Genomic DNA, 26212 nt, shown 5'->3' with positions numbered 1-26212 from the left:
TATATGCACGTCAACCATCCCCTCCAAAGAGAGAGAATACCAAATAAAGCATAAATCCACTTACTAGCATTTGGCATTTTCACATTTGGAATTGGAAAACCAACAATACTTTCTGCTTGCTAGTTGGTGGTTAAACTCCATTTCAGGAAAAAAAAAGTAAAATGAAACTTCAACTAAACACTAATATGATATGCCTCAGATATGATATTTAATAAGCAACAAGGCCATCCAATCCAAATCTGTATGTTTTAATTATCATTTTGAGCAGATGAAAAGCTTGATCAGGCCATACTTCATCGTGGCAAGTGATAACATATATTCAGAATAAATAAAGATAGGTGTAAGGATCACCGGGGTGTCCGACCTTAGAGGGGGAGGGAGTGAATAGGATCGCTAATCGCTTTTTAACCTAGGGCTCAAACTACTTGCATAAGATAAACCTAACACGTCCTATACATGCTAGTTATGACTAAGGTTTATCTTTGCTATTCTCTACTTACCCCAAAATACTTGCAACCTATAGCCAATCCTAAACAAACTAACTAGGAAAGTAAAGTCACGCAAGATAAAGTAAATGCGGAAACGTAATATGGTAAGTAAAGAAGTAAGTGCAAGAGGGATGCAAACTCCCGAGTAGACACGGTCATGTAACGTGGTTCGGCACAAACGCCTACGTCCACGGGACACCGAGGCTTTTCCGATCACCGTCTTGCACTACGCCACCAAGGTGATGCCGGCAAGCAAAGGCAAGTGCCCACAAGACACCGAGTCTGGTGCACCGTCACCGTCTCTCTCGGTCACCCAGCCGAAATCCACTACGGAGCTTCTCCACCAAGGAGGGGGTCTCCTCTTCCCCCGCACAAAGTGTCGTTGCCACTCCACACCAAGTCGGAGGGTCACACGACGGATCACAAGGATTGCTTGCCGCAGCAAGACTTCTCTCAAGGGAGCTCTCGCAAGAACTAATCCCTATTACAAGCACTAAGCACTCTCACAAAGTGTGCTTAAGCCTATATGCTGTACAATGAAGCTCTATGGTGGTTGGAGATGATCTTTGGCTCTTGTATACTTCCTTGGTCTCCAGCACTCTCAAATGAGCCGTGGGGTGGCATATATATAGCCCACACACCCCAAACTAGCCGTTGGAAAAAGGCTGACAAAAAGCGCTATCACCGGTTAAACCGATGCTCCCGTTTTTGTCATCACCGGTTTAACCGGTGAGTGCATTTTCCAACAAGCCGTTATACTTCAACGGCTACCCCAATCGACCGACGTAATCAACCGATACAGCGTCGGTTTAACCGGTGAGTGTAGTTGCTGAAAAACTAACTCTCTGGACAACTGCACCGACGTTCACCAATATCTAGCGTCGATTCATCCTGTGTATAGATTTTGCCTCAGCTGATGAGTTCATTGCACCGACGTATTCAACTTTCCTGGCGTCGGTTCAACCGGTGTTACCAAAACTCCCAAACGTGCTCCAAGTCAATGCACCGACGTATGTAATTTTCTTAGCGTCGGTTCAACCGGTGATACTAAAATATCTCTGTCTTGATTGTTTTGACTTGGTTTCTTCACGGTCTCTTCAATCTTCGAATCCTTTGGACCGAAGAGGCGGAACCCCCGTAGGGGCGGCCCTTCGGGCCTAGCTACGCCTATCTTCTCTTTGTCATCACTTGAACCTAAAAGCCTGAGAATGGTTATCTTAACAATCATATTAGTCCAAGTGTTGTGTTGTCTATATCAATCACCAAAACATTATATTGAAATATGGCATGAGAGGCTATTTTCGCTACAATCTCCCCCTTTTTGGTGATTGATGACAACACAACTAAAGCAAGCAAGATGAATTGCAAGAATATGAAATTGATACCAATTTGAAAAGTTAGAAACTACTTAGCTTGCTCGGATGACATTTCAATGCTCATTTTAAAAGCCACCGATATTTGAAATTGATACCAATTGTAGAACAATGACTTGTGTGTGGTTTGATCCATATGAGCAATGAAAAATTTTGTACCTTAGTCCATGGGATCATCAAATTGCACTTCTCCCCCACATTGACTAAGTACCTCCCCTATCACCATGCATCCTTTTGCATTTGCATTTTCCATTCCTCCCCCTTGCTAATGGCATCATTTGCTTGCTTTTAGGGTACATTTCTCCCCCTTTGTCATCAAATACCTAAAAGCTTCACAACTCACAAACCAATTGTCATCAGGTCATATCGATTTGCATCGCCTGAGAAAGTACATAAAATGTGTAAATTGTGATGGTGTGATACCTTTTTTCGAAATGGGAAACTTTAACAATTTCAAAAACGTTACATCAAAGATGGCTGATGAGGATTACCATCAGGAATAAAGGGTTAACACTTCGCAAAAATGGAGGCAACTCATGAAGTGCATTGTTAACTGTTTCCAGAAAATCTGCCAGTTAAGCTCAAAAAAGAAAATCAGCCAGTTAACCAGACTGTAAAGAAAAAAACTTTATTTTTGGCTAGCACAGCAGGAACGATCCAGAGCAGCACAGATGCCCGTAATTCACCGGATTAATTCAAAGCCACAAGGCATGGAAGATATGCAATATTTCTACAATACACCAGTAATACACACGACAATTGTAAATGCAATCAACAGTTTACTCTTGTGACATCATGTAATACCAGGACTATATCCACAACAAAATTAACATCCAGACAAGCAAACTAGCGCCCTGCTGCAGGAACTTCGCTTAAACTCAAACTAGTCATCGTCCTTGTAGGGGTATTCCTCGGGGACTTGCTTGATAAGCTTCACACGCATCTCATAGGCATCATCCCCACGGAGCATGTCACGGACCCATGTCACCTCTGTCTTCATAGACACCTAAATCACAATTGCAATCGATCAGGGCAATCTTCATAATTGTATATAAAGTAAAGATTTAAAAACCTAAATAAACTGAGATGGCAGTAACAGAAGAACTAACCATTTCCAATGCTCCCCTGATTACTCCACTTAACACATTGCAATACTGAAGGCCTTGGCAAGTGTCAGGGAGCTCAACAAAATCAACAAGAGGATTGTCCTCCAATATAAAGCTGCAGCTTGTACCCTCGGCATCCCAATTGGTTACAGTTGCAGTCACACCCAAGAACATCTTAAATCCAAGCTGTTTCAAAAAATGAAAGAAAGGATGCTGTCAGATCATAAAGCCTAACACATGACATAATATACACAGTATGCAGATTTCTGTAAGGCACATCATGGTACCATAAATTGCAGAGGAACAGGATCTGGAGCTGCTACAAGAATGAGATATTTCAATCCATTTGCTTAAGAGAGAATTTGAACTAATTGTGTTACAGTTGAAGGGTTTTGTACAATCCAACATAGACGCAATACAATGTCTCAGTTTCATTTGTGCCCTTTGAGTTCTATTGCTTTTGGTTTAATGACACAGAGAACACTAAAAATGTACAGATGCACTGAATGAAAATATAACAAAAGAAACCACGTGGACTACCATTGAGCCTCATATGCATTACCTAATTCTAGATAAATACTTGTTAGGATATTAAACATACACAGAATGCACTAACAGGTGTGACATATAGTAATTAGGAATAAGAACAGAAGGCTCGAAAGTTACGCATCGATGTGAACAAATTATATTTCTGCCACATTACCAAATAATAGTGATTTAAGCAAATACCTTTGCGATAACATCAGCAGTCTCCTTGAAGTCAACACACCTTGATACGTTTGACTTTGCTAAGAACTCATCAATCAACCGTGTTCCAATGTTGTAACCCCTGGGAGTGAAATGTTTCAAAGAAAAAAAACCACTATATTGTAAAGGGTTCAGAGAAGCAACGTTTGCTACAGAAAACAGTGATAATTACAGCCAACAAATAAGAGATATTTATTAACCCATGTAATAAGCTACCAAAAAAAAAAGTTATGTCACCAATCATACCACCATTTCATCTACAATTTTACTCCAGATCCAACTTCACCATCCCTCAATTTAGAAGAAAATTGCAAGTGGAATACAACAGAATTGAGCAAACCTTCTCCCTTATGAGAACTGTGGCATAGGATTATATGAATGGCATGTTGCCACATCAACATGATTAACATCACGAAATCCGTAGTATGAGCTGGACCAGAAAACCATCTAGGATTTGAAAGTTTATATTTCTGAAGCCCACATCGCTCTACCCATCTCTCAATTAAGAAGTCACACTAACAGCATCGAAAACCGTTTTTCATTTTACTCGCAGGCACGTTACCAATTGAACTTCCATAGTTAAGCCATTCGAATATCCTACTCAGGCAACAGCCAACACAATCGTCACTTCAATTGCTACACTAAGATCACTGCTGCAATACCTAACTGGCTAATCATCAGATTGACCGGGGGAAAAAATAGGGCAAGCAGGAAAAGGGTCGGCACGCACATCTGATCTAGCTGCTTGTTGACCTCCTCGACCTCCTCCAGATCCGTGAGCAGCTGCCGCACGACGGCGCCATACGTGAGCGTGAACAGCTCCGCGTTCTGCAACCAACGAGGAACCATAAGCGATGAGACAAGGGCCAGATCCAGCGCCAGGGTCCTCCTGACTTCCCCAAACGCAAACGGTCGAGGGGCTTACGACGCGATCGACGCTGGCGAAGAGGGCGTCGCCGGACTTGGGGGCCGTGAGAGGTGCCATCGCGAGAGGACGCCGACGGTGGCGGGGAAGACGAGCGCAGTCGCCGCGTCGCCCCTCCCCTGCTTCCGCAGCTGTGAGACCCGAACAAGTAGATCGGAAGGCGGCCAACCGCAAAACCCCGGTTAGCGTCCGACCCGCACGGAGAAACTCAGATCCGAGCGGCGGCGAAGCGTACCTCCTCGCTTCCGGCGGGGCCTGCGGCTGTGGTGGCGCCGGCTCGAGGCGGAGGCGAAGTGCTCGGGGAGGAGAGAAGCCGAGCAGCGATGTGGGGTGTGCAGGGGTAGATGGTGATGATGCAGCATCCATGGACCGTGATGATGTGAACCCCTTCGGCCCAGACCAAGTCGCTTTGTCATCTGGCCCAAGTAACCTAGCCCATTCCAGCCCAGAGAAAAGAACACCACACACTCAAAAAAAAAAAATTCTGAAAGAACACCATTCCAAGCTGAAAAAAAATTATATGCCGCAGCACCTCCAGTAGAGCACTTTTTTTTTCCTTCTAGAACAATTCTTCCCCTGCAGAACTTTTTTTTCTTCATGCGGTAGAATAAACAGTTGTAACAATGGTGAAATTAGTTCCGCCGAAAAATGATTATAGATGATCGAGTCGTCACGCAAAAGATTTTTTCCCCACGTCTGCACGACTTCAGCGCCACCAGCTGTCGTCCATGTCCAATCCAATCCCTTCCGTCGTGGCCTACGCCGCGCGTGCGTTTGCCTGCCGCCGCCGGCCGTGGGCGCGGGCGGTTGGCGGACCCTGCAATCCAATGGAGCCTGGGCCAAGCTATGAATAGTTCTTTTACCACTTCAGCAAATAAAGATCGTGATCATGAATTGAATTACTAGCCTCATGCAGCGACAGCACGAGAGACACAGCCAGAGCCAGAGGCCAGAACCAGTGGGAGGGAAACGGCCGGAGGAGAAAAAGGCGCAGGGAAACGGCGGGGCGGAGAGCTCGGGCTGCACATGAAGTCGCCGAAGCTGAAGAGGCTCGTGAAGCAGCCGCCGCCGCCGCCGCCGCATCTCTCTGCCCCGCCGTGGACCGCGCAGTCGGCGACGAGAACGCGATCGATCGTCGGAGAGGCAAGAATGCCAAGGGGTGGCTCGAATGGTCTCTTCATTCTGCGCTATTAATATTGTGTATGTGTGTATCCATCTATAGGACGGCGAAGTTGCTGCGGCGTGGCCGATCGAATTTCAGCTGGAGCAGCATACAACTCAAGGTACCACACCAACACTTGTTTCCCTGATTAATTCATGGACTCCATTTGCACAGGTGGTAATGAGTTTCGTGCTTAGTGGTTCGATCAAGCGACTCTCGGTCCACACAAGCTGCGTGGTTCAGGTGACGTTTCCTCCCAATTCCCAAACATGCCAAAGATTTGGATAGCAGCATCAATAATGTCAAATGCATCGTAACAGAGGTAAGATGATATAGCAGTGGTTAATATTTGTCAGAACATGAACCCAAATAAAACAAACTACAAAAAAAAACACGGTACTTATGTGGATGAAGCTATGAAAGGTTCAGTGAAAAGGTTCCAAATGTTTGCAGAATTGCAGCAGTAGAGACTTTGTGCTCAGCAGAGGAGGATGCCAGGTCATTTTCATGGCAGGCCATGGTGCATTGCCGGGCTCATGAATAGAATTGTTGTTCGCATGACAACGCGGCAGCGTTGTTTCAGTTATAGGTTTGAGTCTAAGTTCGGGCTACGCATGCAGGCAAAGTATCTAAATTCTAATGAGTTGATCAGCACAATTTTGGTGCTCCAATCACTACACCAAAACTTGCATGCAGAGACACTATTTTTGGTTTCTAGAGACATTGTACATTGCCTCTATGCAATAGTAGTTATTTTCACTATATCGTAGAGGTGCGACTACAACCAATTGCTCTTTGATAGAAGAGACACATTTGTTAATTGTCTCTATGTTTTATAAGGCAACTTGTAATGACACACTATTATATCTCTACCCTCATGGTGTAATAAAAAATATTGAAAAATAGGATAATACTTGAGTGATGGAGCTTCGAAGCTTCAAACTCAAGACCTCACACCAGATTGCATAATCCTTAGTTTGCTAGCTATCTCAACCTTACATCAATTGTTACACATATACTTAGTATAGTTCTTATAAGTATTCTATAATGTGCCTCAATGATCTAAATAGTGTCTTAAGATATTCAAAGGAATGAATTAAACTATGCCTCTAAGGGGCTAAGGTCAAAAATTAAAGTATCTCAAACTTGCCCATAATAATCATTGTTGACATTTTACAAAATGACTTCAAAAAATATCTCCATGATTTAAAATGCCTCAAATAGTGTCTCAATACATGTGACACTTTCTAAAGTGCCAAGAAAATATCTTTACAATACATTGCGATATATTTGTAAATACAAATTATAAAATATCTATACAAAAGTGTCTTTACATTAGATTTGGGTTGTAGTGAACCGCCAAGTGTCATTCAACAAAATGCTGGGTTTTTCCCGTACCATACTCCCTCGATCATAAATATATGTATTCGCTACAACCACATAGACTTGACATTGTAACCAAAATTTGATAAACCTTAATCAATTGTTTTTAAAAATACTGTACATTGAAGACATGAAAACCACACATATAAATTTGCCTTAAGAACTAGTATTAGACATTATGACTATATTTTAATAAGGAAAAATAGTGGCCAATAATAAACTAGATCACTAATTATACTTAATCGTAGGTTTATCAAGTAGTTTAGTGTTCTAACTATATAGACCACAAACAGCAGAGCCCACAAATATCACATAGGATATACCTTGACAAATGTAAAATCTCTACCTTGAGCTACATCTCCATATTTATACATTCCAAGTCTATAACAATGTCGAGTGCACCATTAATATGGGGAATTTTTTCATCTTAAAGTGCACATAAAAATATAACACAACCAACCAGTTATAAATTCAATAAACGAATGCATTGTAATTAATAAATGATTTGAAGATTGTTACATCTCGTAACATTGCCTTACGAAATGACCGTGATCACAATCACACGGTATGAAATCCGCACTCCATATCAGGCGGCAGATAGCGACAGGCTCGTTTGAATTGAGCCTTATCACCTCCTCGTATGCTCATCATACGGGACCCGCGCACGTATGAAACACGTGGGCTATTCTAAAGGACTACCAAGAATGCTTACCTTGCTTACCTTAGCGGAGGTGCGTCGTTACAGAAGTAAGGTTTAACAAAAAGTAAAAGCTGGAAGTGCTGGAATAAAATAGATACTTAGATGCCACCTAACTTATGTAACATATTTAGGGCATACGAACTATCTATCCTATTCCTTAGGGCATCTAGCGTCAACTTTTCGAAAAACCCGAAATCGTTGCAAGGTAATCACCCCAGTGCAATTTAGAGCTCTGATGCCAGCTGTAGCAGCACCGTCCAAATTAAACCGGCTTAAATGCACTAACCATCATCTTAATACTTAATCAAGTTACTGTGCACTTAAAACGGTGTAACCTGACAGGCTGTCGGGTAAAATCCCGATTAAACTACTGTACTCCAGGATCACAATTGCACTTAGACCCGTACAAAGACGAGCACAGGTGATACCAGCACACAGAAGTCTTCAAATTAATTTACAACACCGGTTTTACATAAAAGGTTTAAATACAAACAACAGATTTCAAACGCACAGCGGAAGTTTTAAAACTGAGTTCGAAATACAATACGATAACCACGACGAAGATAAAAGGTGAGCTCCACATCCTGCCCACCGATGTGACGCCAACCTGCCCAATCTTCACGGGGAAGACGGGGCCCATACGACGGTCCACCCAGGAGGAAGCGGTTGTCCAATCCAGGACGCACAGATCTCCTCAAGCCAGCGGGGACACAACCTGCTTAAAAGGGTTACAACAACAACCCTGAGTATACTAATACTCAGCAAGGCTTATCCGACTCTGGGTATACTTAGCCCATTACCTAGACATGCAATGCTTTTTGGTTCTGGAGTTCTTTTGCTGAAATGCTGCTAGGAGTGAATCCTTACTTTTAATATTTTAGCTCCAATTAGTACAACGAGTATTAACTAAATTCGCCTAACATCTAGAGCACACATGGTGGAGCAGATTATTCTTCAGTAACTCACAAATCAATCTTTTCCATTCCTTTTTCATTCCACTTTCTTACTACGATGTGACAAAGTGACTAAGGTTCTCTTAACCGAGAGAGACGGCGAATCGATCCGATTTAACCTTGCAAGGTGGACCTAACTCACACGACACGCGTAAACCCCGTCGGGCCACACACGTCAACTGTTCCCATCATCACCCCGACGTCTGAATCACGCCTGCCAAAACCCGGGTGAAGGGTCCCTCACGGTGAACTCTCTGAGAACCCCGAGGCGACATACTATCCAACACCCGCCATCATTCCACTCCCAGAGTAGCAGGTCGCGATTCAAAGTATCGTTGCAAATTAGGTAATTAGCTTACCGGTTTCGACTACCTCATACTTCCGGTATGTGGTTAGTACTGTTCAAACTCGGTCAACACTGCCAACAACGGAACGGTCCTCAATCGACACAGGCGGAGTTTTCTTTTCATCCAAACCATACCATTAATCCAACTCATTTCCGCCCGGTCTCCATTTCTCTTTACTCAACAACTCATTTCACAGCCATAGCTAAGGAAACAAGATCCTAAATCTCGCGAGTGACAGTAATCACCCGACTTTTACCGAGATCCTACTTAGCAAGGTATTGCTAACGATACCTGCACACTAGTTTGGACTCACAGGTACCTAGGGAGAACATGCATACTAGGGTTTCATACGATTCCTAAAACTTAAATGCACAAATATTTAAATAAACATTGAATAATTTAAATTATGGTTATGCTCCGGGGCTTGCCTTGCAGGTCAGCGGGGTTAACAAAGTCTTCTGGAGCGTGCTGAACGGCGTTCTCCAGCTGCTCTTCTGCTCGTGGCTCCTAGACCGGCTCAGCAACTAGCTCGTGGACAGCTGTGTTCGCAGTGTCTACACGAATAAAATATGCCATGCAACAGTTAGGACACAGTGCGATGCATGAGCACTTATGATGCGAAGAAAAGATCAACTCAAATTAGCCTGAAGTGTTTCCTTCCAAAAACAACTACTAACTTTGCTTAGAGCAGCATGGATTAAAACCGAGACTTGCTTTGCTAAGGTTACACATGCATGAAAAAAAACCACTAACAACATTGAAATAAAGAAAAGAGCAAAGCTAGGGCAAAATATAAGCAAAACCCTAACCTACAAACATGACCTAGCAACAATATTTAACCAGCTCAACAAGAAGCAGTAAAGCATGCCACCCAAATTTTTCCAACAATTATTGCTGCTAACAAAGCATTTAAAACCCTAACAAGGTAAACGAAATATAAACAGATCTACCCAAAAGTGCATAGCAACAGGTCATGAAACTTTTACAGTGGGCTACACATGAAATGAGTAAGCCACTGCGAATTTTTCATAATTTTTAGAGCCATGGAACTACCGACAATAAATAAACTAGGTTTAACGCAAACTGAATTTTCAGCAGAGCAAAAGTGATAAAATGCATGCTTAAGAATTTTTCCTCTGAATATCATGATTTTAGAAACATAACAAAATTGGGTTTGTATTTTTAGGAATCTCCTGTGAATTTCTACAATTTTTGGAAGATTTCAGCCATTTAAATAAATGAAAAACAATAAAAGGGGGGCTGACAGCCGGGCCCCACTTGCCAGGGACCCAGGCCCGCCCTCTCCTCCTCTGTTTCGCCCGCGCCACGGCAGGCAGGCGAGGCCGGAGCCCGCGGCGGCGCGCTAGGGCGCGCGCGCAGCGCGGCTCGCGGCGGCGCAGGGGCTGAGCGGCGGCGGCGCGCGGCCGTTTCGGCCCGGCCGGCGGCGGAGGCGGCGTCAAGCGGCGGGGGCACGACCTGTGGGGCCGGCGGCTGTGGGGCTCGCGGCCGCGGCCCGCGGGGCCCGCGCAGGGCGGTCGGCGGCGTGCGCGCGCGGCGCGCCAAGCGCCCGCGGCGGCGCGAAGGCGAACCGGCGGCGGCAGCGCCGGATTTGGGCGGGGAAAAGGTCAGGGAGTAGGATTAGGCCGCGGGGAAGCTCACCGGGGGTTCGTTTTGCGCGAAGGAAGGCCGGAGGAAGGTCGTCGGCGGAGAGGGGCGGAGCTCGGCGATGACGGCGATGGCGGACGGCGTCTGCAGCTCGATTTCGGCCGGGGTAGGGCACGGTCGCGTTCGTGGAGGGATGAACGAGCTTCGGGGCGAGGTGCAGTGGTTTGGAGCGCGAAGAATCGAGGTGGGGCGGTGAGCTTTGGCCGGTGCGACGAACGACGACGGCTCGAACTCGTCTCTGCTCGCTCGAGCTAGACCTAGCTCCGAGGAAGGAGAAGGGCTGAAAAGGAGGAGAAGGTTCCCGTGCTCGCGAGAGGATAAGGGCGGCGCCCAGACGCCGAGGAACGCCGGGATGAGCGACGCGTGGAGGAGCTCGCCGGCGTCGACGGTCGCCGGTCTCGGTATGGGCAAAACAGTGAAAACGCTGGAGCTCTCACTGTTGACCCGTTTGAATGATTTTGACTCCAGTTTGACCCGCTAGAACTCAAATTTTGATATGGGAACATGAAATTTGGCCAAAATAAAAGTTGTAGAGGAAAAGAAGATATACAACTTTCGTTTTGGGCGGAAGTTGATTTGGAGCTCGAATCGATGACAAAAACGAGATCGAAAACGACTAAGTAGATGTTTACTAAGCGAACGCGATTAGCACTAACGACGAATTGAATCCACGATTAGCGAAATAAATCGTGATTAGCGAGCACGATTAACACAGGGGTGTTACAGAGACCTTGCTCGGTAGAGGAGGATGCTAGGTCATTTTGATGGCAGGGGATAGCGCACTGCTAGGCTGATGAACACAATTGTCAGGCCGCATCACAAATTCACAATGCTGCAGCGTGCACTATTTCAGTTTTAGGTTTTTAGTAAGGTCGATGTTCCATTTGTATGACAGCAGTGCATGCATGCAGTCATTGAATCCAAATTCCAATGAGTTGATCAGTACAGTTCCGGGTCCCAATGGTCAAAAGTGTCATTTTGGTTTTGAATATTGGCATATTCATCCAATTGCTGTTTCTTTTCTGTTTCAATGATATATTTGTTTTGTACCATACTTTCTCAATCATAAATATATGTATTTTCTTACTATCACTTTGATAAATTTAAACTAGTATTAGACATATTTTAATAATGAAAAATAGTGGTCAATACTAAATTGGATTGTGACCAAAATCAATGGACATCGAGTGTTTATGAGAAGAGTTACATCAAACCATTTAGCTTTCACTATCAGTAGCAAAATAAATATAAATAATTTTACAACATAAGATTGACACTAGTGCTGCTATGCTAGATTCATCACAAAAGAGTAATTCTATAAAATATGTTTTTTTATATAAAAGTTATATATATATATATATATATATATATATATATATATATATATATATATATATATATATATATATATATTGGTCAATGTCTTAAACTGATTATATTTGTGATCAGTTGGCGTATTTAATTACTAACTAATGATGTACTATACTGTTATCATTGAATTGCATTCCAGGACATTTGTTGGCGTGTCATTGCCATAGATACTCTCATACTCGCAACCAAAACATTTGCAAGAATACTATCAACTGATAAGTTTGTTCTAAAATAAATATGAATATTTAGATAAATTTGCAGAGTCGTTCGACTTCACTTTATTCCAAGAAAGACAACTTATTCTGATATTTGACTTTTGGCACGCACTCAGGCACCGTTGACAAAAGACGATATCTAGTGTTTCCTGCATCTGGACATGATGGGAGGCACGGCGAAGGGGCCGTCGAGGAAACCGCGCGCCATGATCCGGTACACGGCCTCCGTCATGTGCAGGCCGTCCCAGGACACGTACCTGGCCGGGTCGGGGCACTGCACGGCGCCCGGCTCCGTGCAGTGCACGGTGAAGTTGGCGTTGTGGAAGCCGCCGCCGCCGCAGCACGCGTCGAGCGCGGTGGCCGGGGCGAAGCCGTTCCTCGCCGGGTCGCTGACGATGGCGAGGACATCGTCGTAGTAGTCGGCGTAGACGAGGGAGACGCCCGGGTGGGCGCGGCGGAGCTCGGCGAGCTTGGCCTTGAGGAGGCTGTTGTGGCGGGCGGTGAGGTCGTCGTTGAGCCAGCGGAGGCAGCCGGTGGCCGGGTCGTGGTCGTCGGCGGCGCCGCTGTTGCGGAAGAGGAAGAGGTAGCGCGGGAGGCAGCCGAGCGGGAAGATGCCCGGCACGTACAGCGTCGTGGCGCCGAGCCGGATGAGGGCCTCCAGGGCCATCCCGATGGAGCGGATGACGCGGGGCACCAGCCGCATCACCCACTCCCGCGTCTTGTTCTGGAACAAGGGGTGGTTGTAGTCGTTGGCGCCGATCTCCCCGACCAGGAACAGCGAGCTCGCCATGGTCTCCCTCCGCTCTGCAGCACAACAGATGAACAGTGAACTGCAACATCACTACGTCTGCTCTTAATGAAAAACGTACTCGATGGCGGAAACAAAAATCAGTATGTAGGCCCTATGCACAGTAGCTATCGGCGAGCATGCGATCGATATCAATCAAACGTGGATGCGTCGCTCGGTGACAAGTGAGCTGGTTGTACAGAACAGGAAACGATGGCGACTCAAGATGTGTCCTAATCTGGAAATATCTTAAAGCACTGCATGCAGTAGGCCAGGCCCGCCAGAGAGACGCATGATGATGTTCGTGTGGTGATCTATGTACGTGCTAATTAATCTGGTAGTAGCATATCATCTTAAAATGATGTGTGTGTGCGCGCGCGCGCGTGTCGTCAATGGCCAATCCAAACATCTACGTAGAAATTTCACAAGGATTCCATAATTCCATGGAGGACAAACAACAAACATGCATGCTTGACTAATAATAGTCACCGTGGCGTGCACACCGTGCTCCGTGGAGCCAAGCGTGGCGAGCAGTTTCTGAAACCAGCTGATCTGCACGCCGAGGGAGTAGGGCGTGATGCCGCCGACGTCGAGACCCTTCTTCAGGGCCGTCCCGCAAATATATGGGCCCTGTGCCAAATTTCAATTTAGGCCCTAACTATAGAAAATATAACTAAGGTTTATTTTATAGCCACTTCAATCAAATAGTTTTAATATGTGTATGTTGCTTAATTGAATCCATTTGTTCAACGTCTATGTTAGATAGGCTACTTTTTAAGCTAAAAGAATCTCAAATCAAATTTCGGAGTGAGATGAAGATTCATAATAAACCTACAGCTCCTTTCTGAGATTTAGTCCGCTCCTCTACTATTTTCTTATTTTTTACTCTTTTTCTGGAGTATATTTCCTAATGCGACTAATTAAATACTGGTGAAAAGTATAAAAAAGGTCAAATTACATGGCCATTTCAAGAAAAACCTACTTTACAGTCATATCCATTCTGTACTAGTACGGAGGCCCTGGGATGCTATTGCTCTTGATGGGCCCGATCTAATACAATCTGATCCCTTTGGATTAAATGAGATGTTGGACCAAGACGTAAGAAACAAAAAATAGAGGAAGACTATGCCTAGAGCTCACGCGCATACACACGCACACAAAAAAAAATGCTAGATTGGATTGGCGGCAATTTATGGTCCACAGGTCCAGGTGATCTTCTATGGGTGACTCAGGGATTAATTAGGGGAGGAGAATTAGGCGCACGGCTGTTGATCTAAAGCAGATTGTTTGTATGTTGCAGGAAAAACTAGAAGAGATTTAGGAAGAGGAAGGAAAGTTATCAAATGCTAAGGTTGTAGAGTACTAGCACTAGTAGTTTTTTTTAGAAACAGCACTAATAGTTAGCACATAGTTTAATTTGGGGGCCCCATATTTTTGGGGGCCCTGTGCAGGTGCACCGGTTGCACGCCCTTGGGGACGGGCCTGCCCTTCTTCTTGAAGAAGAGCTGGTTGAGCGCGGTGCCGCTCGCCACGGCGAGGTTGGCGCCGTACCGGAAGTCCTCCTTGGTCTTGCCGGCCAGGTAAGGCGTCCAGTACGGGAACCCCAGCCGCTCCACTGCATACACGTAACAGAGTCGTCATCATCATCAGGCGGCATGTAGTAAAAATGTAACCACCCCGATCCTGCGCAAAGCTAGATATATATACAGGCACGTACGTACCGACGAAGCCGACGACGAGGCGGCCGGTGGGGCGGTGGAAGAAGGTCTCGCCGTAGGGCGGCCGTGCCACGGGGCCCGGCGCGGTGGAGTAGTGGATGAAGTTGCCCGTGTCGATGAGCGAGTCGCCGAACGCGAAGAGACGGGGGTAGCAGCCGCCGCCGCTGCGGTTCGCCGTCGGCGTCGCCGGAGTAGTAGTACTGGCAGCCGCAGCAGGCACGACCGGCGACGCCGCGGCCGCCAGCGGCGGCGAGCAGAGGCAGCACCAGCAGCGGCTTCGCCATCCCGCTCCCGCTAGCAAGTTGTTGCTGGCTTGCTGCTGTGCGCGTAGTGGTAGGAGTGCTCTCTCGGCCCGGCTCGGGGAAGGGTGTATATACTTGATAGTCTGGTGTCGGTGCCTCTTGTGGTTGTGGCGCTGGCGGGCGCGGCTCGGATGGGATGGCGACGCCGCGACGGGTCCTGGCAGAAGGCGGCACGGCACGATTGGGGCGAGGGTATGTATGGCGCACGATAGGCTGCCATGGTGTCAAGCAAGTGCCCTGTGGACCATTGATTGCCGCATCGCATCTCGTCGATGGATCCGATCGAAGAACAGAGCTGAGGCCTGCACGAAGCGGAGCCAGCCGGACAGACAGGGTCAAGTGGCTGCACGAGAATGATTATATTAGCCATCTCTTCGTCGAGAGGGGAACGACGGCGACGGCGACTGGAAGCCGGCTGGCCGGTGACGCGAGCGGCGGCGGCCTTGGACATGGAGCTAGCCTAAACGCGCACGCTTGCCGGTGATCTGCGTCTTGGACGTTGCGTTGTCGCGGTTGGGTTTTGTCAACTCGATCGTCTGCAGGATTTGGTACTAATAATAAAGAAGAAAAGGAGGCATGGATGCGATGTGATTGGGGGAGCAGGAGCTGCTGGTTGGTGAAGATTAGAGCTCAAAAGAGATGTACACGGATGGCGGATCAGAGAGTCAACTGAGAGAACAGTGGCGAATGATTCTCCGTCGGAAAGAAGAAAAAAAAAACTACTAGAGCCCAACGCGAAGAAACGGGCGTATGTAGCTGCGGCTGCCATTCGTCGCAGTCTATGTCGCCAGAGCAGCAGCCGCCGACATGGCCGGCTCTGTCGCCGGTGCTTACGCCGCGGCGGCAAGAAGTCAGGGAGCGGCGAGCCGAGGCCATAGCACAGCCTTCACCATACCGCCAGTCACTGTAACTAAGTGAACGTTAATTGTACTAAATTTAATTTCTTCCCGTAAAAAAATTAAATTCTAAAGAAAAATCAAATTTCGAATTTAAAAGGGACAGTTTTTACGCCTCGCACTACAAGAAGGGTTTTAATCCGCATCCATCGTGAGATGCATTATAGCAACGATCAATTCCTTTAAAGGGATGCCGTCTTCTTACATCCGCACATAATGGGAGGCGCTGCGAACGGACCGTCCAGGATCCCACGAGCCATGATCCGGTACACCGCCTCCGTCATGTGCAGCCCATCCCACGACACGTACCGAGCCGGGTCGGCGCACTGCACGGCGCCCGGCTCCGTGCAATGCACGGTGAAGTTGGCGTTGTGCGGCCCGCCGCCGCCGCAGCAGGCATCCAGCACCGTGCGCTCATCGAACCCGTGCCGCCTCGGGGAGGTGACGACGCCGAGGACCTCGCCGGAGTAGTCGACGTAAGTGACGGAGACGCCCGGGTGGGCGCGGCGGAGCTCCGCGAGCTTCACCTTGAGGAGGGCGTTGTGGAGGACGACGAGGTCGTCGAGCCACCGGAGGCAGCCGGTGGCCGGGTCGTAGTCGCCGGGGGCGCTGCCGCGGAAGAGGAAGAGAACCCGGGGCGTGCAGCCCAGCGGGAAGACGCCCGGCACGTACAGCGTCCTGGCGCCGAGCTGGATCAGAGCCGCCAGGGATGACACGATGGACGCGACGACGAGGGGCACCACGGGTTTGATCCAACCGAGCGTCTTGTTTTGGAAGATGGGGTGGATGTAGTCGTTGGCGCCGATCTCTCCCACCAGGAACAAGGAGGTCGCCATGATCTCTTCTCGCTCTGCTGCCAATCAGGGACAGAATGAAATCATTGGAGCGAGGGGAAAAGAGAAAGGCTATTGTTTATTATTCTTGTATTATTGTTAATTATTACCATTGTCCGTGGAAGCAAGCACGGCGAGCAATTTTTGGAACCAGCCGATCTGGACGGCGAGGGAGTAGGGCGTGATCTGGTCGACGTTGAGGTGGCGCTTCTTGAAGAAGTCCTGGCTCAGCGCGGTGGCGCTCCCCACCGCGAAGTTGGCTCCGTACCGGAAGTCCTCCGCCGTCTTCCCGGCCAAGTAGGGCGGCCAGTACGGGGTCCCGAGCCTCTCCACTGCACCCATGCGTCTATGTGCTCGTCATCATCAGTCGCCTCGCCGTGCATTCATGCATGTGGTTGTAGTTGATCTCATGTACGAACGAACGAACTGATGACACAGCAACAATGAGCATGCGCACCGATGAAGTCGACGATGAGGCGGCCGTCGGACCAGCGGCCGGTGGGGCGGTGGAAGAAGGTCTCGCCGTAGGGCAGCCGCGCGACGGGCCCCGGCGCGGCGGCGTAGCTAATGAAGTTGCCCGTGTCGGTGAGCGAGTCGCCGAACGCGAAGAGACGGGTGTAGCAGCCGCTGGTATTATTGCTGCCGTTCGCCCGTGCCGCCAGTGGATCAGGCGCCGCCGCCGCGGCAGCCACGACGGCGGCTGCGAGCAGAGGCGGCCACAGCCGCGCCACCGCCTCCACCGTGCCGCGAAGATACAGCAGCATGGAGCTAGCTAGCAGGCCTCGCCGGCGGCCGTGCAGAAGTTAGTACAGCGTGCTTTCCTCCCCGGCCAGCTTGGATGGATGCGGACGTTTAAATATGGCGTCTGGACCCTCCGGGGCGGTCGCCGGCGAGAACCCATGGCGTGCTGGCGTATGATGACTTGATGAGAACTAACCTTACCTAATACCTAGCGGCGTCTGTGTTTAAGCAATGTACGTAGCTCCGGCGACGCATGGTTCGCGAGGCGTGCGTCGTGGCGTATAGTATCGTAGTGCTAGATGCCGATCGAATATAATTGTCTCCTCGTGTCTTGCATTTCTGCTGATAATTCAGTAACAAATTAGGTCAAATTAACGGACGATTATTTTGTTCGGCCGCATCATCCGCCATGACAGATGCAAGATCCCATCGTCGGAAACGAACAAACCAACGGTAGCTGATCTCCCCACCCCACATCATACGCCTTGAGGTACATCAGATGCAAGATGCCATGAACAAGCGATGGCCGGCGTCGCGAACGGCCCGTCGTGCACCCCGCTCCACGGTGAATTGCCGCCCGTCCCACGACACGTATACCGGAGTGGACGGGCCGGCCGGGGCGCTGCACGACGGCCAGCACCGATCGAGCAGCACGCGTCCAGGGCCTCGCGCTCGCGCACCCGCCGGGAGGCGATGAGGAGCAGGCGAGCAGCATCGGCTTCGCCATGCCGACCGGCCGCCACTACGGGACGCTGGCCATTTGCCGTGTGCCAAGGGCACACGGCAAATGTTTATTTATACTCGCCAAAGTGTAACACACGGCAAACAGTATACAACAGTCGGCAAAGAGCTTGTTTGCAGTGTGCTACATTTAACTTCAACATCTTTCGTAAAGTTCTTCTTATCTCGTCTGAATGGTTGGTCAAGAGGTGGAAATTGTCAATGTTTGTCGAATGAAGAATACTTGCCACCCATCCACAACCAAATGAGCATCAAAGCTGCCTTGCATACTGGGCAAGGGAACTTTCCGTGGACACACCAGCCACAGAATATCCCATATGCCGGCAGATCATGCAGGGAATAGTGGTACCAAACATACATTTTGAAGTTTGTCTTCGTAGTTCGATCGTATGTCCAAACCCTTCCTCCCAAGCATGGAGCAAATCATCAATCAGAGGCTCCATGTACACACTCATATTATTACCAGGGTGTTCAGGAATTATCAAAGACAAGAATATGTTCTGTCGTTGAAAAATGACGCCGGGTGGGAGATTCAGTGGGATAACGAATACGGGCCAACAAGTGTAAGGGGCAGCCGACATTCCATAAGGATTAAAACTATCTGTCGCCAGCGCAACACGTACATTACGAGCCTCCAAAGCTTTGTGATGATGAATCCCGTCGAAATGGGTCCATGATTCAGCATCGGATGAACGTACAAGCTTATCAGGATTGTAACGAGTTCCCATTTTGTGCCATGTCATCTGTTTCGCAAATTCCTCGGTCATGAACAGACGTTGGATCCTTGGTATGGGCGGCAGGTGGCGTAGGACTTTCACGGGGACTGCGAGCTGCCTCTTCTGACCATCACCAGAGTCTACCTCCACGAACCTAGAGGATTCGCACTTTGAACAGTACTTTGCTTCAGCATGTTCTTTCCTAAATAAGATGCATCCCTTGGGACATGCATGTATCTGCTCATATGGCATCTTCAGTGCACGAAGGAGTTTCTGTGCCTCATACATGCTCTTTGGAAGAATGTGACCTTTTGGAAGTAGGCTGCCAATAACTTGTAACATAACATCAAAGGCGTCTCGACTCAGGGTAAACTGAGACTTCACGGCCATTAGGCGGCCAATGGCATCCAGTTGTGAAACCTTGGTATGCCCGTGAAGGAATTGCTGAGCTGCAGCCAACATGTCATAGTACGCCTTCGCGGTTGCCTCTGGCTCCTCCTCCTCCCTACGTCCTTCATCAAAGTGTGCTTCATGAAAAGTTATCTAACATGTCTCCAACCCCGGCATCAGCGCCATGTTCTTCGATTCGTTGCCTAATGACCTCGTCTCTCATATGGTTGGTTTCACCATGGTAGGTCCACCGGATGTAGTCTCTCGTAAATCCATAATTGCAAAGATGATTCGTCACAACTTCGCGTGTTTGTCGACGCGTGTTTCCACATTTGTTGCACAGACATCAAGTGGTATTGCCTCCTTTCAGCTTTGCAAATGCTCCATTCAAGAAATCCTCGGTCTTGTCAATCCACTCCCCGGACAACTGACCCCCATATTTCCATCCGGTATACATCCACGCACGGTCATCCATTCTCTATCATATCAATGAGTAATATAATATAAAAGATCATCTTTGTATCTACACGATGTCTACAATTTTTAATAGGTTAGGATAGGTCCTAATCCCACCCGATAGGATGCGTAGCTGGGGTTGGTTGTCATGCTCTATACCGATCCAAGGCAGAATTTCAGCAGCACCTCCCCGCTGTTCTCCAAATACACGTCCCGAAAAAGATGATTGTGTATCCAGAAAACAATGACGTGACATCTCGAAAAATCTACCAAAATAAAACACGCGCTAAAAATAATTCTCAAAACTTTTCATCGCTGAGCTCAGACCTTTCCCGCCCGATCTCCCGAAAAACCGGTCCCGACATCCGAATCCATCGCCATCCCGTCTCCATGTTCTCCCTCGCTCCGCGCGTCACGCCTGACCGGCGCGCGTGCGCGTCCAGTTGCGATCGCCGCCGCGATTTCCGCCATCTCTCTCTCTCCTTTCTTTTTATTTTTATTTTTTCTTTTTCTTTCCTCCCTTCCCTCTCTCCTCTCCCGTGCGCTGCAGAGTAGTTTGCTCGCCGCGCCGTCCCGCACACACGCGCGCGCTCCCAGCCGCCTCCACGTGCACCACGCGCGCCCCACGCGCATCACGCGGCCGCGCCGCTCGCCGTCTCGTCCCGTTGCTTGGACGCCTCGCCGCGCCGCCCGCCGAGCGGCACTGCTTGCACAGTGCACCGCCTCGACGCTCGAGCCCGCCCAGCTCGACGACAAGCTCCACAGCCGGCCCCTCCACGTGCCCACTGCTCGAGCCGTCGCATCGCCGCTGCGAATCGCGCCGCCGATGCTCGCAAGCGGCCGAACGCTATTAATGGCACCCCGCCGAGCTCGCCGGCCGCCCCCACCGCCACGCTCCTCCTCCACCGCCTTACTCCGCCTATAAATAGGCTCCCCGCGCAGCTCATCTCCCACACGGCCTCCACCGCCGCTCCTAGCTCCCTCTCCAGCTCCCTAGCAGCGCCACCACCATTGCCGCCGACTCCAGGACGCCGGCCACCGCGGAGCCCCCCTCCTCGTTGCGCCCCAGCCCGAGCCAAGGTAGGGGATAGAACCCCCTTGGTTCCCTCTCCCTTTTCCCCCAGCTTCGGGCAGCCGTCGAGCCCCGTAATGGCGCCACCACGGCCGCCGCCGCCTACTGCCGCCCGCCGTCATGGCTCCCCTCCCTGCACCCCTCCTTCCCTAAAATCGAGGGGGGGATCGACCCCACAAGCCTCCCTCCCTCTTTCCCCCTTGACCCCGGCTGCCGCCGTGCCCTGGGCCGCCGGCACCCAGCGCCCCGTCCTCTGTTCTGCGCGTGAGGAGGAAGGAGGGCACATTTGCCAAAAAACCCCCTCCCCTTCTCTTTATTCTTTAAAGAACCCTTCCACTCTCTAATCCTTTTCCAAAAGAAACCCTTCCAACTTTTCTATTTGCAAATAAACCCTCCACCGTATAAACATATTTATAAATAAACCCCTACCTTTTTCCAAAATAACCCAAACATTCCCCAGAATTTTAATCAGGTCTTTTCACTAATTACAAACAAGTCCCTGGACCCTTGTTTAGACCCTAAACACCTCGTTAACTTATCATTTCATGCGCCAAACAATCTCCGATCGACCTAAAACTTTATCACGCCCTTCTTAACATAATTTTGGCATGCCATTAGGAAACCACCTAAAAATATTACTCCTATCCCCATATCTTAATTGTTTCCGATTCGAGCTCAACGATTAAACTTTTATTTCTTTTTCTTGATTGTGTGTTTGTCTGTATGCGTCGTAGATCACGGTGTGAACGAGGGAGAACCCATCGACGAGCAGTACTGCGAGCAAGCGAATGAGGATCAGTTCCGCGACCCCGAACCCGAAGGACAGTACCTCGAGCAGGACTTCCCGGAAGGCTTTGAAGACGACAAGTTCAATCTCATCCTTTGATGCATGTTTTGTCCCAGTTTTTATAAACACAACCTATTGGCCTGTTTTATAAAACTGCGTATGTTTTGCCTGCTGAAAACATGATTGGATAGCCACCCCTTGATTTGTTATAATCATTCCTTGACCACCTAGATTAATGTCTGAATGTGATTTGTTTGGATGTTAATCGCTGCTAGAACGCTTAGGACCTTAAACACAACACAACTTGTTTTATAAAGGGAAAATGTGTGAGTGTGTGGGACGGGAAAATGTGGAATTTCGAAAGATAAGATTAGACGAGATGGATGGCACTTCTGTGTGAATTGCCGAATGGTGTGCTCGTGCCTGTGTGGTAGAGCAAGGAAGGGAGATATCCATCTTGTCACAACTAAGGACCGAGTTGGTGTGTCATCTCACCTAACTCCACTATCATGCAACCCACTCGACCTTTGTATGGGCAACGGCTTAGCACAAACCCCACTAGTTAGTCTGATAGCCATCAGGAGAGCTGAGAGCAACGGGTGATCAAGGAGAAGGGATTAGCTCTGTGTGACTTATGCCCCGGTTAAAACCTCTGTGATAGGTAAATGACCCCTTGGTGGATCCCGTGATGGCTAGTCAGGTCTAGCTAAGGTGGGTAATGGCTTTGTTGGGATCTGCACCGACACTAAGGTGATCGAGTTGCGGTACCCCGCTTGTGGGTAAAGTTGCACACCTCTGCAGAGTTAAGAATCTATTCGAATAGCCGTGCCCACGGTACTGGGCGAGTTACGGTTTGGTCACACAACTAGTGTTTCTTCTGGGAATGGACGGATTGGCGTGCGTAGTTTAGGAAAAGTGTCCGGCAGTTGTGTCGTGTGCTACGGCAGATGAGGAGTCCGGTAGCAGCTTAAAACTTGGATCCTGTGTGGGTCAACACTATGTGTTACTCGGTACAAGAAAAACTTGCTTTGAAAATCCTTTCTTTCAAATGAACCCCTGCATAAAAATTAGTTTTCCGCAAATTAAACCCTAGCCTTATCCTTGATTTACCCTGTGCATTATATTCTGTTTATACCCCTCTGTGGGTGTGGTTGGACTTGCTGAGTACGTTTGTACTCACCCCATTCTTAATTTTTACAGAGGAAGATCCAGACTTCGTTCCCGAAGACGTTGAGTAGAGGTCCCGTCCTGCACCCAACTTTGCCTGTGGATAGGGTCACCCGCAGGAAGTTCCATATGGCGCAAGACTCTGATGACCCCCTCTTCATATTTAATATCGTTGTGTGGGTGCTAGTTGTTATCCTCGCGATAGTGGCGCTTCACTGCTCTCTTCCGCGTAGAGGTGTACGGTGATGTACCATCTGATGTAATAAAAGTGTTATCAGCCTCCTGGGACTGATATTGTATCACTTTTAAGTCTTCTCTTATGAGGGGACGCTTCAAACGAGGAGATGATGTCGAGACTCTGTCTTGGATCGGTGTAGACCATGAGAACTAACCCCATCTACGCACCCTATCGGGCTGTTCAAACAATGTGGACAATTCGAAACAGATATGATCATACATATGCAAAGATCTGCATATTTCGAACTGTATCTCCTTCGAATGGGAGACGCCTAACTTTGTTACAGGAGCTACGAACAAGAGACAGAGCGAGGGGCCTTTCGCACGTGCTCACCTAGGGCTTGATGACGGGCGACACGATGAAGCGTGTGTCGGTGCAGACTGATTGTGTCACGGCTCTACAACGGTGTGCCACTTGACACTAGGCTCTCCTGCAAAAAAATGACTAATTGTGTCACTTCAAAATGTCGGCATCAACTACGATTCTCTACAATTCGGCAACCAATTGACAATCTCTACAATTCTACGCAGCAGATATGAATAAGATGAAGTAAACCTGCTCGGGCGACTAGGCTGAACCTTCCTCCCCGTGGGCAAGGGCACGACGACGGCGGCCGGGACGACGGCGGCTTCGACGTGGAGGAGGGTCAGCACGGTGAGGTGTCGGAGAGGGCCGAGGACCTGCTCGGGCCGGGGCAGCCAGGCACGGCACGGTGAGGCGTCGGAGAGGCCGGCCGCAGCCCTGCCCGCTGCGGTGGGCTGGGGCAGCGCTTGAGGGTAGGCAGGTGCTGCGCGGTCGGGGCGCACGGCGTGGCGGTTGGAGGCGTGGCGGGGCAGACCGGGAGGAGGCGCGACGGGGCGGGCCGGGAGGAGGCACGACGGGTCGGTGGCACCGGCCTCCCGGCTATGGCCCGCCGGGCCGTGCGCCGTGGGCGGGTGGCGGCGGCTCAACGTGGGCGGTGGCTCGGCGTGGGCGCGGTGGAGTGGTGGCACCGGCCTCCCGCGCGCACGGTGCAGGGACGACGACCCGACTATGGTTCGCCTGGCCGTGCACCGTGGGCGTGGGCGGCGCCTCGGCGTGGTGGCGACTCGGCGTGGACGGGTGGCCCCGGCGAGGAGGCGAGCTAGCGGCAAGGAGGCGACGGCGGCATGGCGTGCGGCACGTGTGGCGCGGCGAGGCGGCGGGGGTGGAGGCACGGCGAGGCGGCGCAGGTGGAGGCACGGTGTGCCGGTGTGTGCGTGCGTGCGTGTGGCAGTGTGTGTGCGCGGTCGGGAGCCGCACAACGGCTAAATCCATGGGGGACATCTTTGCCGTGTGCCCAGATCCAAGGCACACTGTTGACGCTCACTAACGATCATTTTCAAGCATCAACTTGATCAGAAAATCATGAGAGTTTGCATTTCTTACACGCATCCTTATTCAATAAAGTACATAAACCACACTTTACCTTTTAGAAAATGCAAGTTGTATTTTGAAGCTAATATGCAGGTTGCAAGCACACTTTGGCCCGACATAAAATCACAGAAAATATCAGAGCAACGATTCAGGCTCAAATGGACCAAGTGTAGCCCAAGAACCCAATTCAGACAAGTCAAGACATGTCAACCCCAACGTGGATCAGACAAGGAGACCCAGGATAGCCTGCCAAAAGAAGTTGGGGGCGGTTGGTGGCCCGGGCAGGCCGACCGACCTGGCCCGTGGGCCCCACCGCCTCAACTAGGGCATGTGGTGTCTCCCTATTGGTCCCTTAGGTCAGTTGCAGAGGTTCTCACTCATGGCTCCCTGCTATAAATACAAGGGGGGGGGGGTAGAGAATGATAACACACACACGCACACCTCACCTCACTCACCTCTTCCATAGTCTTTAGGTTTAGTGGAGTTTAGGAGAAGTTTAGGAGTCATCGAGTCGCCGGAGTTGCTCGAGAGCTCTGGTATGGGTTCATCTCTAGCTCTCTCTTGTAATATTTGGTTGTTTGTAATAGAATTAGACTATGGTTACCGATATCTGCTCGAAGTATGTTCTCAGTTGTCGGATGTATTCTTCTTGATATGGTTGTGTTATTATTCAATGCTTGCATAGTATGATCGTCCTGTGCTGGAGATGGTTAGTATTTCGTTCTTAGAACTCTATCAACTGCTCCAGTATTCGTATGATTGCTATAGTGTGATGTTTGTCCATCCGGAGGGTGGGGGCTACGCGCGGGACACTAGAGTATCCCTTACTAGTGTAGACATGGTGTCTAGATTAGTTAAGAGTTGCTGGATGTCAACTATACCCATGGTTTGTAGAGGTAGCCGGTAGGTGATGACAGCCCTGTCCGAGTCCGAGTAATCCTCCACGTTCGGTATGGGGGGGGGTAGGAGGTACATAAAGTCGCCAGGGTGTACGGGCTCCTCCCGTTGCTTCGATAGCGATCGCCCTGTTGTGTAGTTTAATCTCTGACGAGCTAACCAATGAGAAATTATAGATATAGCTAGCTTAGCACAGTCGGCCTAGAGAGTTTTTTATCTTTCTTTTATTTATTTATCCAAGAGGGTAGTTTGTGTGTGTGTCACACTACCTCCTACCATATTATTATCTTATCCCTGTTTATGCATGAGAATATCCAATCTAGATAAAGTTCATCAACTAGTCTATATCTCTTCACTCACCGTCTTCCCTGCGGAAATATAAATGACACCTCGGTATACTCTCGGGAAAAAAAACTATAGCGGTATTCCGTGTGCTTGCGGATTTATTCGTGGTTCATGAAATACCTGCCACCCCAATTGGCGTCTGCGGGCGTCATCGCTGTTTCCCGGTGGTGACGTTGGTAGGCACCAACACACACGACAAAGTAAGGGTTTGCCGTGTGCCCCTATCCAAAGCACACGGCAAAGGAGGGGTTTGCCGTGTGCCCCCAAACGAAGCACACGGCAAAGTTTTTTTTAAT

General features: G+C 49.1%; 4 protein-coding genes and 1 long non-coding RNA gene across 6 annotated transcripts; 1 reads left to right on the top strand and 4 right to left on the bottom strand.

Moving 5' to 3' along the window:
* Window positions 1-2470: 2470 nt before the first annotated feature.
* On the bottom strand, window positions 2471-5031 carry LOC120694664 (trafficking protein particle complex subunit 3-like). 2 transcript variants are annotated; one of them, XM_039977857.1, is made up of 6 exons: window positions 4875-5031; window positions 4640-4770; window positions 4445-4542; window positions 3697-3796; window positions 2971-3153; window positions 2471-2867 (listed from the first exon to the last, which is right to left on the bottom strand). In XM_039977857.1, the coding sequence occupies exons 1-6, from the start codon at window positions 4999-5001 to the stop codon at window positions 2745-2747; spliced, it is 762 nt and encodes a 253-aa protein (XP_039833791.1). In that variant the 5' UTR covers window positions 5002-5031; the 3' UTR covers window positions 2471-2744. The 2 variants fall into 2 exon arrangements, with proteins under 2 accessions (XP_039833791.1, XP_039833792.1); XM_039977858.1 differs by having other exon boundaries at window positions 4640-4758; window positions 4875-4961.
* A 258-nt stretch (window positions 5032-5289) lies between these two features.
* LOC120694665 lies at window positions 5290-6671 on the top strand. The gene is made up of 2 exons (XR_005683591.1): window positions 5290-6123; window positions 6255-6671. It is a non-coding gene; the product is annotated as an uncharacterized LOC120694665 (long non-coding RNA).
* Window positions 6672-12353: 5682 nt separating this feature from the next.
* LOC120695598 (GDSL esterase/lipase At1g28600-like) lies at window positions 12354-15462 on the bottom strand. Its single transcript, XM_039978804.1, has 5 exons — window positions 15450-15462; window positions 14944-15399; window positions 14701-14837; window positions 13726-13819; window positions 12354-13239 (listed from the first exon to the last, which is right to left on the bottom strand). The coding sequence occupies exons 1-5, from the start codon at window positions 15460-15462 to the stop codon at window positions 12575-12577; spliced, it is 1365 nt and encodes a 454-aa protein (XP_039834738.1). The 3' UTR covers window positions 12354-12574.
* A 761-nt stretch (window positions 15463-16223) lies between these two features.
* LOC120696246 (GDSL esterase/lipase At1g28600-like) lies at window positions 16224-17462 on the bottom strand. The gene is made up of 2 exons (XM_039979371.1): window positions 17082-17462; window positions 16224-16988 (listed from the first exon to the last, which is right to left on the bottom strand). The coding sequence occupies exons 1-2, from the start codon at window positions 17311-17313 to the stop codon at window positions 16321-16323; spliced, it is 900 nt and encodes a 299-aa protein (XP_039835305.1). The 5' UTR covers window positions 17314-17462; the 3' UTR covers window positions 16224-16320.
* LOC120696247 (GDSL esterase/lipase At1g28590-like) lies at window positions 17317-17735 on the bottom strand. The gene has a single exon (XM_039979372.1). It carries the CDS (start codon window positions 17733-17735, stop codon window positions 17379-17381), a length of 357 nt encoding a protein of 118 aa, XP_039835306.1. The 3' UTR covers window positions 17317-17378.
* Window positions 17736-26212: the final 8477 nt, after the last annotated feature.

The sequence above is a fragment of the Panicum virgatum genome, chromosome 2K (genome assembly GCF_016808335.1).
Source record: "Panicum virgatum strain AP13 chromosome 2K, P.virgatum_v5, whole genome shotgun sequence".
NCBI lineage: Eukaryota > Viridiplantae > Streptophyta > Magnoliopsida > Poales > Poaceae > Panicum > Panicum virgatum.
This window is presented reverse-complemented; position numbering and strand designations above follow the sequence as displayed.

What these genes read in the sequence shown, in the direction of transcription:
- LOC120696247 (XM_039979372.1), bottom strand. Translation starts at nt 17,735, where the DNA reads ATGCTGCTGTATCTTCGCGGCACGGTGGAGGCGGTGGCGCGGCTGTGG.
- LOC120696246 (XM_039979371.1), bottom strand. Translation starts at nt 17,313, where the DNA reads ATGGGTGCAGTGGAGAGGCTCGGGACCCCGTACTGGCCGCCCTACTTG. An exon ending in GCTTGCTTCCACGGACAATG is followed by an intron (nt 16,989 to 17,081) that starts GTAATAATTAAC and finishes GATTGGCAGCAG; the next exon opens with AGCGAGAAGAGATCATGGCG.
- LOC120695598 (XM_039978804.1), bottom strand. An exon ending in TCAAGAAGAAGGGCAGGCCC is followed by an intron (nt 13,820 to 14,700) that starts GTCCCCAAGGGC and finishes GCCCTGAAGAAG; the next exon opens with GGTCTCGACGTCGGCGGCAT. An exon ending in GCTTGGCTCCACGGAGCACG is followed by an intron (nt 13,240 to 13,725) that starts GTGTGCACGCCA and finishes GTTGTGCTGCAG; the next exon opens with AGCGGAGGGAGACCATGGCG.
- LOC120694664 (XM_039977857.1), bottom strand. Translation starts at nt 5,001, where the DNA reads ATGCTGCATCATCACCATCTACCCCTGCACACCCCACATCGCTGCTCG. An exon ending in AACAAGCAGCTAGATCAGAT is followed by an intron (nt 3,797 to 4,444) that starts GTGCGTGCCGAC and finishes TTTCACTCCCAG; the next exon opens with GGGTTACAACATTGGAACAC. An exon ending in CTGCTGATGTTATCGCAAAG is followed by an intron (nt 3,154 to 3,696) that starts GTATTTGCTTAA and finishes TTTTTGAAACAG; the next exon opens with CTTGGATTTAAGATGTTCTT.